Source organism: Saccostrea echinata, unplaced genomic scaffold, assembly GCF_033153115.1.
Source record: "Saccostrea echinata isolate AGI-Se365-2 ecotype Australia unplaced genomic scaffold, CSIRO_AGI_Sech_v1 ptg000086l, whole genome shotgun sequence".
In the NCBI taxonomy this organism is placed as follows: domain Eukaryota; kingdom Metazoa; phylum Mollusca; class Bivalvia; order Ostreida; family Ostreidae; genus Saccostrea; species Saccostrea echinata.
The window spans coordinates 765,640-778,120 of NW_026889835.1; the positions used below are offsets into that span (position 1 = coordinate 765,640).

Below are 12,481 nucleotides of genomic sequence, written 5' to 3' on the forward strand. Positions count from 1 at the left end.
TAATTTGTAGCTCAAATAAAAAAAAAAGTTGCTGAAGTTTTCAGCAGGCATGACAAACTGAGCATGAATTTTAAGGCATTTTTTATTTGCTGTCTCACAAAATGATAAACTTTTTCACCAGGGGGCAGTGCAAACAGTCTCACTTTGCACTGTAAACTTAATCATCAAAAATTCATTCCTTGTATGAAATTTTTATATAAAATGTATTGGCATTGATTAGATTCTGTGAGCAGTGATTTTTATTATGCGCTGAGTACTGTCAGTTTGGGATTCATTGATTAGTTTAATTTTGTTCATTATTTAGCCATAAAGATGAGGTGTTTATGGTAGAATCATCCACAAAGCTTTAAAATAAGTGAAAGGTGAAAGTTAAATTAAAAACTTGAGCCTGTGACAGGTAGTAATCAGAGCTCATTAAGGTCTGAGAAGGACGACATTTATTGTATAGTTATTGGGGGTAATCAAAGTTTGAGGACCCCATACCTATCGCTTTTACCATGTAAATATCAAATGTCAATTACCCAGTGATTGAATTAAGGGCTGGACACTTGACCAATGTTTGTCACTGATTAATGGTGGAGTAGGGAATTTGAACCCCATGTTAACTTCCAAGCCAATGAAATGATAAAAATGTTAGCTGTCATTTGCTGATGACTCCTTGTGACTTTATGGTTGGTTAGTATATGCAGATTTGACCCCATTGACCTGCAGACCCCTGTGGCTACTGATGGTGCTGGTGATTCAGCAGTAATTATTCTGTGAGATGACAGTCTTTTTCTGTCTGTTTGGTTTCTGTAGCTTCACATGCTAGAAATCACTGTATGTGTGTCTGTGCAAAAGGTATTCACAGTAAGAAGCTTAGCAAACAAACCCCCCAGTATTTATTGCCTTTTTTTTTTAAATATGTGTTGAACTCCTACAGTACAAGAACTCTAGCACTTTTCCCTCCCAGACTTATAATTAAGAACATTTTCCCTCTAAATCTGCAATTCATTTTTGGTATGCTTGCTGTTTCCCCATCCAGAGAAATTAATGTAGTTGCCACAACATTACAAAGTGTACATGTCCTCATTGCAGTGTTTAAACTTAACAGATCCTGCTTTTGCAATAAACTGGCTGTCTCCATATGTCTGTCTTATAATGCCAGATTTTCACTTTGGTTTACATTTTTATGTACCATACATACAGCCGTAATCAAAGTATATGCGACTCCTCCTAAATGTCAATATCTCTTGAAAAGAGTATAAGTTAATTTGATAAAGAACAGATTGAAGCAGCTAAACCTGCTTAGAAGATTTTTTTCCTGAGAGATGAAGAATGATGAAATAAAAAGTTAAAAGCAGAATGGGTTCTTGAATGTTGTTTATCTTTTAGTAAGAACTTTCGTAGGATATTTTTCAGTAAAGTAATCCTATGTAAAGAGACATTAGACCACTACATGTAATATTTCAGACACAGAGAAAGCCTTCATATTGATTACTCAATCAAAATAGAACCAAAGACTGCATTTATCTTGTTGCATAAGCCTTTGGTTCATGAAAAGTAGATTAAAAGGCTCCAAGTTGCTGAATTTACCAATGTGGTTTACAGTGATGTAACCCTCGAAAACAGTCCATTCTCATGCAAGACTTCTGCATAATAAACTGAAAAAGGCGGATCTACCTTGTAATGGGGAAAAACAAATCCTGGGATAGAGTTTGGCTTCATAGGAATAAAAAATCAGATTTATTTGACTGATGAATATATACTGCTGTATCAATTTATAGGTTTAGCTATTATGATGCTATCTACTATAATATCTGTGTATTGGATATGCTCATTAAATGTTGGCATCGCTCTAATACTAAATGCCAAACACTGCTAGCATCTTGCACTATTATAATGTGTCTTAATTTGAACAGAATTGATCAATTTGTGTGCCCCTAATTTTTGCATGATTATTTAATTTTTTTCGGTCAGATTTTGTGCATCATGTCTTGGCAATTACATAATATTTTTTTATTTGAATATGCCAATTTCAAGGAAGCAAGTACCAGATATGTGTATCAAAAGTGAATCTGCCAAAATGTGTCATGACTTTGAGAAATAAAATATGTCTGGGAAAGACACCTGTAATAAGGGGAATCTCATTTTTATGAACTTAAAAAAAATTAAATTATGAGGATTTGTCAGTAAAAATATATGTTCATCATATGAGTTATGTGTGCATTCTCCTAGTAACTGCTGACAAATTCTTCAGAAAACTCTCTCTAATTATCAAATTAAAAAGATTTTTATATATTTTTAGTATTTAAAAATGCATAAAAATCTGTTTTTAATCAAATGTTTGCTTCAGTTAACAGGCTTATGTTTGTTTAGAGGTGAAAATCCTGATCAGGGTTCAAGCCTTCCATTCTTCAAAGAAATAAATCATCAAACCGTCCTGATTTGAAATGGTCAGGGACCATAAATTATTGTTTGTTAACTTTGTAACAATAACCTTTGAAGTTCGATAGCATACCTGTGTGGCAAATAAAGTTCAAGCAAATGACCAGTCAGACAAATTCTGACTGATGTACTGGTGATTTGTTTGTTATGTATTTTTCCTTGCATAATTAAGAAAAATGACTTGTTAGAAAGCATATTAATCATCAAGCAGTATCGGGGCAATGGCTTATAATGTGTTCAAAGGGAGATAACTCTATTCAATTAGCAAAGTTGTCTGATTCCCCAGAGATTCATCAGGAGATAAGAAAACATTAATCTTTGAATTCTTAGTCTGACAGGAGTTTCTTTATCTATATATCTACTAAAAACTTATCTCCTCAGCACAGTTTTGTATACCCGTATCTTGGCTTCTCATTTTCAGCACAAAATATCTACCCATATTAAAACATCATCGATTTTCTCCCTTATCCACCCCCATTGATCGGAGAAGAAAGGACCCGACATGCAATAAACAATTAAACATATATGAAAGCAAGTTTCTGTTTTTCTTTTTGTAGGGATTTAAAAATGGAAAACATCATGTTGGATGAGAAGAAAAAGAATATCAAAATAGTTGGTAAGTACCTGTGTAGACAGTTTTAAGGCTTGGTGTAGCATTGCCTAGATACAGGCATTATCTTGATTGACGTAATTTGAGGTTTCAAGGAAGTTAGCCTGGTCCACATCTCAAAGATATCTCTTATCTTGGGTTTACCAAATGTTCTTCCTTATGTGAACTTTTATATTCATGAGCCATTAAAGGTATTATACAAAATATAAAAATTAATGCAAATTAGGTCAAGGTGAAGTATTAGAAGGTCAAGGTTAATAAAAGTCTTCCATAAAAAAATATTTCTTTAACATGATAATTTTGGGGGGATTCCCTTAATATAATATACATTTAAATTATTTACCTTGTTAAATTTTAGGCATTTTAAGTCTTTATTTCACTATAGCATGTGTGATCTCAACAAATGATACAGGCTTTAATCATATTGTACCTTGACTTGATTGCTTTGACTTGCACAGCATGTTAACGGACCACAGACTAGGGTCATTGACTGGTCCTATTTTAATGACCACTGACAGATGGACAGGGGACTGTGGCAGAATAATTGATAATTTTATGGACCAAGTCCTACCAGTCCCCTCACCAATGAATGCCCCCAATCTTGTAAGCCCGAATAGAATACTAGAGGGTTCCCTGTAATTTATCAGACATTTGAATGGAGGGAAGGAGGGTTATGCATTAGCATAGCAATGACATCTATCCACAGGGATTACCTGAGTGACCTTTGGTGTACGCTTGACCCTGAGGTCAGTCAGTCAGCTAGAAATGCTTTTTAAGTTTTCTTGCTTTCCTCCCCCTTGATGCTGTTAAGGTGTTTAATTACATTCTCAGTCTCCCCGTGATAAACAAACCTCTTGAGATTTTTGCTTCTTCTAAGGAACTGTAAAGCTTTGAATTCACAAAGTTTGTTTTGAATTACTTTTTTATGCTTTGTAGACTTCTTAGAATGGACACAGAATATGACCTAGCTCTTTTCATTGCCTTAACAGAGTTGACAAAAAACTTCTGACCAGTTAGCAGAATTTTATAGTCCTACAGCATTGCTTGCTTGCTTTTTAAGCCACTAAAACTATGGAGGCAGTTTTTCCTTGCCCCTTTTGTCTCTATATGCATCTTTTTCTGGGGACACCAAATACACTAGAATATTCTTTCACATTCAATTAGATGCAGGTGCTTTGCACTTAAAATTTTCCAGCTGAAATTTGTTCTCAAGGCCAGTCACTTGTATTTATATATACATCATGTTTGGGAGTGTGATACATGTTAAATGTAGAGTGGAAGTGAAATATTTCGTTATTTTTGAGTTGTATTGCATTTTTTGCATTCACGGACTCATACTCCATTTATAAAACTGACAATCCAGTGGCTGATTGGAATCTTGGTTACTTGTCAGAGTCAGCTTTGTGAACTGCCTGCAGCACTTATAATCCAAAGCACACAGGGTCTCTATACTAATTACATTGTCTCTAATCACTGAAGAAACTGTATATATAAACATTGATAGGACCAAAATATCTCCACTGGATGTTTATAGAAATGTGCTGTCAGTATACAAATCAATAATTGATTCTGACATGTTGGAATTATTTATTATGGGAGTAATTCCCCAATAGGCAGTAATTCTGATGTGAAGCCCAGACTCCACATCAGGTATGACTTGTATAGGCCGGGATTGACAATCACTTCTCACTGGGGCAGCCCGCTGAACTGGATTCCTCCTAAACAGGATCATTTCATCAATAAAGTGTTTCTGCCAACTGTAAAATCTGCAGATGATACATAATTTGACTTTATTGCAATATTATGCAGACATCTTGCATGGGTTTTTGTTATGAATATAGATTGAAGGCATGAAGAAAGCAAAAGATGCTGAAAGTATACATGTCAGAAAAGATTAGCTGGCATATGATGAATGGAGAGTAGTTTTATGAAGGGAAAAAGTTGTTCTAGCATCAGATGTTATGGGTGGGGTAGGTGACCTTAATTTGAACCTCTGTGGACAATTAATCTCCAATCTAAATGAAGGAGCATATCTGGAGAGAGAGGAAATGGCTGAAATAGGCTGATTGAGTATTGATGGCCAGTTCACTATAATATTGGGGGGTCCTGAAAGTTTTGTTAGTATGATAGTGTTGAGCTACCCTACTCTGACCTAAAGATGAAAGGTTCTGTTTATCAGTAGAACTCCATCTGTGGTGGCACTGTGTGCAGAATTGATTGATAAACCCACAGAAAGGGCTTGTCTGCATGCTGCTGCCATGGGAAGACCTCTAATTTGTTGCAACATCAAACTTGATTTAACATCTGTTAATAGAATATCAAATCACATGGGTTCTCTATTATTTTTCTTTTTTGATAAAACTCTCTGGATCATAAAGATTTGTTTGTATGAAGCTAGAGTTAAAATAAAATTACATAATTTATTGCACCTGAACAAAATGAGGAACATGGTCTAAGGGAAATAACTCTGATAGTAATACATGTATATCATATTATAATGGTTAGTATACAAATTGTTGATTGAAAATGTCCAACTTTAGATAATGTTAAATATAGAAAAAAAAATAAAAAAATTTAAATAGAAATCTGTACACCAGTGCATCAATTTTGTCATTGGTTGTCTCTGCAATTAAATTCCCAGAGTACTTTTTCTTGCTAAGTTACAGAAGTGGTAGAAGGGAGGCAATCCTTATCAGCAAATGTGTGGAGGACATCCAGTGTTTTGTATTTGGAAATGGAATTTATTTCATGTTTTTGATATTTTGATGAATGCAAAGCACTAGTGAAAATATTTAAAAAAATTCTTTATCACGATTGAAACAAATTCAATATCTAACTACAAAACCTTGAATTTTATGTTTATGACATTTCTTTGGTTTTTTGTTTTGCCCCTATGGGCTATCTATAGTAGCTGTCTGGCTAAAGTTGTGTCATCATAGGTGAGCAGTTGAGAAATGTCATAGCTAAGCGATTGTGAGATTGAAAATTGTAAACATGATTTTAACAATAATTTGGAGAAACTGTACAGAGTATTTTTTCTAACATTCTTCATGTTTTGCTGTAAATATGTTATAATAACACTTATGTGAAAAATAATAACAATTTGAATCTACTGATAAATTACAGTATTTCACTGCTAAAAATGAAATAAACTGTGCCATCTAATTTTATACACAGAAAGATTTTTATGAATTGTGTACTTATCTCTATTTTTGTTTTCTTCATAAGATTTTGGACTTAGTAATACATTTAACAAGGATGAACTGATGAAAACAAGGTGTGGATCTTTAGAATATGCCGCTCCAGAACTGTTCCACCCATCGGACAAGTACGGGCCAGAGGTGGATGTGTGGGCAATGTAAATCAATTCTAAATTATTCTATAACAGAGTAATCTTCAAATAATATACTCCCAAACTGAGAGAATTATTTTACTTTTAAAATTTATGGATATATCACTGAATAGTTAATTTTTAATAAAACAGAAAATCTATTTTGAGTTCAAAATAATTAGTGTTAATTGATGTTAAAATATTAATCTCAGTTTCTGAATTTACATAAATTAAGAATGATTAATTTGGAACTTGTGAGAAGTGATTAGAGTATAATATTGCTATGAAATTTATATTGTAATATATTTGTCATAATGAGTTTGGATTCTTAATTTAAGTAATATGAACACTGGAATGAATTTCTTTTACAGAGGTGTCATAACGTATGCAATGGTAATAGGGAAACTTCCGTTCACAACTCCATACACTGATCAGTACAGAAGACAGAAACTCCTCCAACAGGTGGAAAAAGGGATCACTGAAGTTCAACTCAAAGAAATGTGTAATCTCAGTGAAGGTGAGAGAGAGAGAGAGAAAGAGAGAGCTCTTTGATGTGGAATCAGTTCATGTATAAAAATGGACCTAAGAAAGTATAATCTAAACTTCAGTCATACTTGGATAGTCTTAAAATGAGCAATTTTCTATTTCTGTGTATCCAATCAAATGCTAAGATGTCTATTCTTTTTTGAAGCCTTAAACCTCAGGACAATGAAGCAAAAGAGTATATAAAAAGTTTTGTCAGTTTGATTAGAAATGACTACTGATATCACAAGACTAGCTGCTGGCTTTAATTGTTAACTGTGTTGTACAGAATTGAAACAGTTACTCTGTAAGTTGTTGGAGCCAAACCCCAGTCATCGTCTGCCCCTGATGGATGTGGAGATACACCCCTGGGTGACCTGTGATGCCAAAATGCCTTTCTACCCATTTCATGCCTTTCCAAGGGACAAACTGCTCAAGTCCCAGGTAGTTACAAATTTTATTCTGTGATTTTCAAGTATTGCTCTTATATAAAAATATTAAGCAAGATTAAACATGTTAAATTTTATTCAAAACTTCCGATTTTTGTGGTGGTGTATATAGTGTTTCATGTAGGGGGAAAAAAGAATTTGGAGTGAAAAATTTTAAAATAATTTTCCTAATGCTTTAAGGTCAGATGACACATTCTTCAAAAATATATAATTTTTCCCAAGAATTTGATATTGAAGTTCTCTTTCCTTAAGAAACTTCCTCACAAAAAATTAGGGTACATTACCAGGCATTTGTGCAAGATTGAGGTAGATAGTATTTCCTGTTTTATCTTATAGAAAATTACTTGAATTGCTTGTATCATGATTTTTGGTTCATATATTTTTCCAGACATTTTAAAAACGGTTTAGAAATCAGAAGATATTAATAATTATAAAAGATTTTGGTATATTACGAAGAGATGCAAAATCAGATATTTAAGGATCGTGTCATCAGACCTTAATATTAAGAACATAAATGGAAAGAAAGAAGAAAACAGAATGAAAATAGGATACACTCCCCTTCCAGAGAGAAAAAATGATTTCTGAACAATGTTTTAATGGGAACTTTTATTATGTTGGGCCTGGTATTACAATATTTTTTCCTGACAAAATGAATATTGTAATAATAAGACTCCATTGTATCTCGGATTTCATGAATTTTGTAAAAAGTTTTTTTGTAGCAAGTGACCTTAAAACCTACTAATGTGAAATCTAATATGTAAACCTATGCTTGCAAAAGTTAAATAGACAAATAGATTTTTTATACTTTAACTTTGTAATAGAAATGTAGGAGGGGGGGGGGGGCATCCACAAGAGCCACCATAACACAATATTGACATACAGTTGAACATTCAGTATCTTGAACATCAGTATCTTGAATAACATAGATATGTTGAAGTAAGTTGGAAGTCCTGACCACTTTTTTATGTTTGCCGATTACCCTGTAATCAGAGGTGTGGGGTCATATAGTTTTTGGTCTGTCTGTCCGTTTGTCTGTAAATCTGTTTGTCCAACAAAAACTTTAATCATGCTATGAGCCCATAACATTTGAATGGTTGGTGCTAGGGCTTTCATATTTCACACACATTTCATGTGTATTTCTTGTGACAAGACCTGTCTATGGGTACCAACAATTTTTGACATTTTATTTTGACCTTAAACTTCGAGCTTGACCTATTTAAAAAAAAAAAAAAAGCTTTCACCAACTTTTACCTTGTCCATAACTTCTGAATGGTTGGGCTAAGGCTTTTATTTTTCACATGTGTATATCTTTTGATGAGACCTTTCTTTGGGGTATCAATATATTTTACTTCTTGAACTTCGAGTTTGACCTTAACTTCTGAAAAATTTTAGCCAAAATTTTGACAATACCTTTCTTTGGGTACCAACATTTTTTACCATGACCTTGACCTTGGCATTTGACCTACTTTTGAAAAACTTTCACCCTTGCTATGAGATGTCAAATGGGAGCATCAGTGTTTTACAAACATATCTTGTTCTTTATTTTTTTTAACCTCAATAGCTCTTTGCCCCATCGAGTTCGAAATGATGAGGTTTGACTGTGCATTCAAGATTTTTTTTTGTTTGTCAGACACACCTGAAATGTTGTGACTAGAAGAATCTTCTTTAAATTAAATCATAGTTTCACTCTCCCAAAAATGAAATAATTGTATCATAACATCACACAGCATGCACCATAAAGTGTACTGTTATACACTGAATTTAGGATACTGTTATACACTGAATTTAGGATACTGTTATACACTGAATTTAGGATAACTTTGTTGAAATAAATACATGTATTCATTGAAGTTGTTTGGTGATCCAGTGATTCAATCCTACAATTACCTAAATACAAATAGGGTGTTTTGAAAAATCCATGCATCTTTTACACATTTCCTTTTATACATATGTCTTTAGATTTACAATGTACTTTTTATAAAATTTATTATGAGATATATGTAATCCAATGGGTTTGAGATATATATTATGTCAATCTTGAATCTTCATATACCCCATTCTTTTCTTGGACAATCAGGAAGCCATTTTAGAAGAGTTAGAAAATGAGGTAAAAATAGTGCAACCATATCCATGTATTTTGTGTCAACTTATACTTTCATGAAGATCTTTCAAGTCTTTCATTCTCAAGTTAAGCACATCATTTTAAAGACCCATTCTTTATTTGATATTTTATGAATGTCACTGAATTTCAGTCTTATTCTTGATAAGCAGCACATATAGCCAAAAAAAAAAGTTTTATTTCAGGTTTTCTTCTGTTTTCAAAATATTTTACAAAATATTTTGAGATTAATTCCTCTGCTGACTTCATAAATTGCTTGACTCTCTTTGACATTAGCGAAGTCTTTGCATGGGTTTTGAAAATGCTTGGCTGGCCTTTAACTTTTATATGTAAAGTAGCTTTTTGCTTTTTGTTTGTTTGTTTGTCTTCCTTATATCTAGATTTACATGTATATTGTTAAGCTTGAAAGCATGAAACTTTGTACATGTTATTTTATAAAATGTTAAAGATCACACCAGAAAATCAAAAGGGAGGGGTGTTCAAACAACAGCCAAGTATTTTCAAAGCTCAGTTACTTTTCTAGCTGCTATTACAGCTAGTTTTTTTTTAAGTTAAATTTTGTATCTGTGTTATATAAGTGTCATACTATACATAATGTTGAAAACCTTCTGATGTGATCTTTTTCTATTTTTGAAGCATTATGTATATGAATTTTCACAAAGAATTTAAAAAAAAAAAAAAAAAAAAAGAACAATATTTCACAGAATTTCTTTAAGCACCTTTATTTTTATAAGATTCACTAATTTCAAATAATTAATTTTTTTGTATTTTGATAATCTAGAACTCTTTTATTTTTCTAAAATTGCAAGTTTAACCTTGACAATTAATTTATTCACAAACCACAATCACTATTTTTAGTATATTTATTATCTTTCAGCTTTTCTCTTTCTTGAATTTACATATAAGTTCAATGTAAAGTCATATTACAGATTTGCCGTAATAAGTGCCTGTAGCAAAACTAATTTTTTTACGGAAATTTATAGATATTGAGATAAATGACAGGGTAATGGATGAAGGAGTGTACTAAAATCCTCTAACGGAACAATTTGATCTGAATAGTTTATGATATAGAAATATTTAAATTAATGTTTACAATTTTGTAAATAAAAGAAGGAATTCTATTTTTTAAAAAAAGTACAGGAGTGGATCAATGTGTGTACGTAGGAGGGAGGGAGGCATAAATTACCGTACTAGAATTGGAGCACATAATGATAATTGGATTTTGACCCATCCTCAGTATTTTGAATATTTTTCTCTTCGAATTTACTTCACATACTGTTAAATAGTAGTTCTGTGTAACATGTTTGCTGAATGTCCATAATTAATTTTCCTCTTCTGTACTCCATATAGCATTCTTCTCTGAACTTATATCTTAACTGTATTTCTTTCTAAATACATTGTATACTTTCTAATAGTGTACTAACCATATTGAAGACATAGAATGAAGATAGCTGAATGGTAGCACTGTACAATTAGTAATGAATGTTCATGAATGCCACCTTGAAAAAAAAATCGGAAAACTAACAATGTAGTGTTCATCATTGAAGTTGCACTGTACTTTTGATACATGCTTTATACTAACAAATGTTAACCCCCTACCTTATTGTTGTGTAGTGTACTATAGATACTTATAATTTCTATAATTGGAGTTTGATTTTGTTGCAGGTCATTAATGAGTTGTCAGAAATGATGGAAATGAACAAGGAGCAGGTGGAAAAAACTGTTCATGAAAGTAAATGTGATGAACTGTCGGCCATGTTTAACATGATGATGGACAATAAAAGGAAAGAAAAGGGTAAGCCAGTTACATTCATCCTCGCAAGCTAGGGATCCTGAGTCAACACGTTGCCGTTGGACCCTGGCATATTTAATTCAATATTTGTGAGCTTGCTTCTCTCATTGAGAAGCACCAATCAAATTAAAGCTTTCATAAATAGTTAGATAAGGATTCAGTTGACACCTCAAATGCACGTGTTACAAGTTGTTTATCATAGAATGGCTTAATGTGATTGGTTGAGAGATAAGAAAAACAATCAAGATTTGTAATTTTTCCAAAAGATGTCGCTACAGTCAGCCCACAAATATTGAATGAAATATGCCAGGGGTCCAACGGCAATGTGTTGACTCAGTACCCCTGGCTTGCGAGGATGGTTACATTGGGTGCATTTTATGAAGGCTAAGATGATCCAATATGGTCGTTCAAAAGTAAATGAGGGAATTAAAGCAAAAATAATTGTTGATCATGTAGACTCCTACTATTTTTTTTAAACATGATATTCTGAAATACATGAAATATTAATCCTTTATGATTTATAATTCTGGGAAAACAGTTTCAATATTGTATGACTACAAATTATGTGCAAACAATGATCAATTGATATAATTACAAAGTTTGAAAAAAAAAATTCAAACCTTGTAATTATATCAATGGTCACAGTTTGCACATTCATGTAATTTGAAGTCATACCATATGGAAATCCTTTTCCCAGCACTATAAATGATTAGGGATTAATATTTCATTCCCTTCCCAATAACATTTAAATTAACACAATGTTGGGCTTAATATTTTATGAGGTAGTGAGGCAGGAGTCAATATACATTATATTGACTCCTGTTTAATTGGACTCCCTCCAGTGTTACAGATAAAAGGATTTAAAAGCTTATGGATGAAAAATATATGGGGAGGGGGGTTATGATTTAGGGTAACGGGACGTTTCGCCCCTATTGATGTTTCGCACCGAGACCATTCGCCCCCAAAGACCTTTCGCGCCAAGACGTTTCGCGCCCGATTTAATCTTCATTGTCTATAACGATATAAATACGATATGTTTTAAGATAAATATTTACATATAAGGTTAATATTGACTTTATTAAAAAAAGTTCTAAAGTTACTAAAAAAAACTTTCATGACTGTTTAAATTGTTGAAAATAGGCTTATACCGTAATTAAAGGTATAATTATCCATGTGCAGATATAATTATGTTTATTCAGCAATCATAATTGTCTGATTCAGTTTTGTAATT

General features: G+C 32.6%; 1 protein-coding gene across 5 annotated transcripts in view; it reads left to right on the forward strand.

Moving 5' to 3' along the window:
* LOC133177003 (uncharacterized) overlaps positions 1–12,481 on the forward strand; it is an 80,048-nt gene that overhangs the window by 45,864 nt on the left and 21,703 nt on the right. For all 5 annotated transcript variants that reach the window (XM_061312082.1, XM_061312081.1, XM_061312080.1 and 2 more), the window contains exons 4-8: positions 2,985–3,043; positions 6,266–6,395; positions 6,740–6,885; positions 7,180–7,334; positions 11,124–11,253. In XM_061312082.1, coding sequence (XP_061168066.1) covers positions 2,985–3,043; positions 6,266–6,395; positions 6,740–6,885; positions 7,180–7,334; positions 11,124–11,253 — 620 coding nt within the window. The remainder of the gene's footprint in view (positions 1–2,984; positions 3,044–6,265; positions 6,396–6,739; positions 6,886–7,179; positions 7,335–11,123; positions 11,254–12,481) is intronic.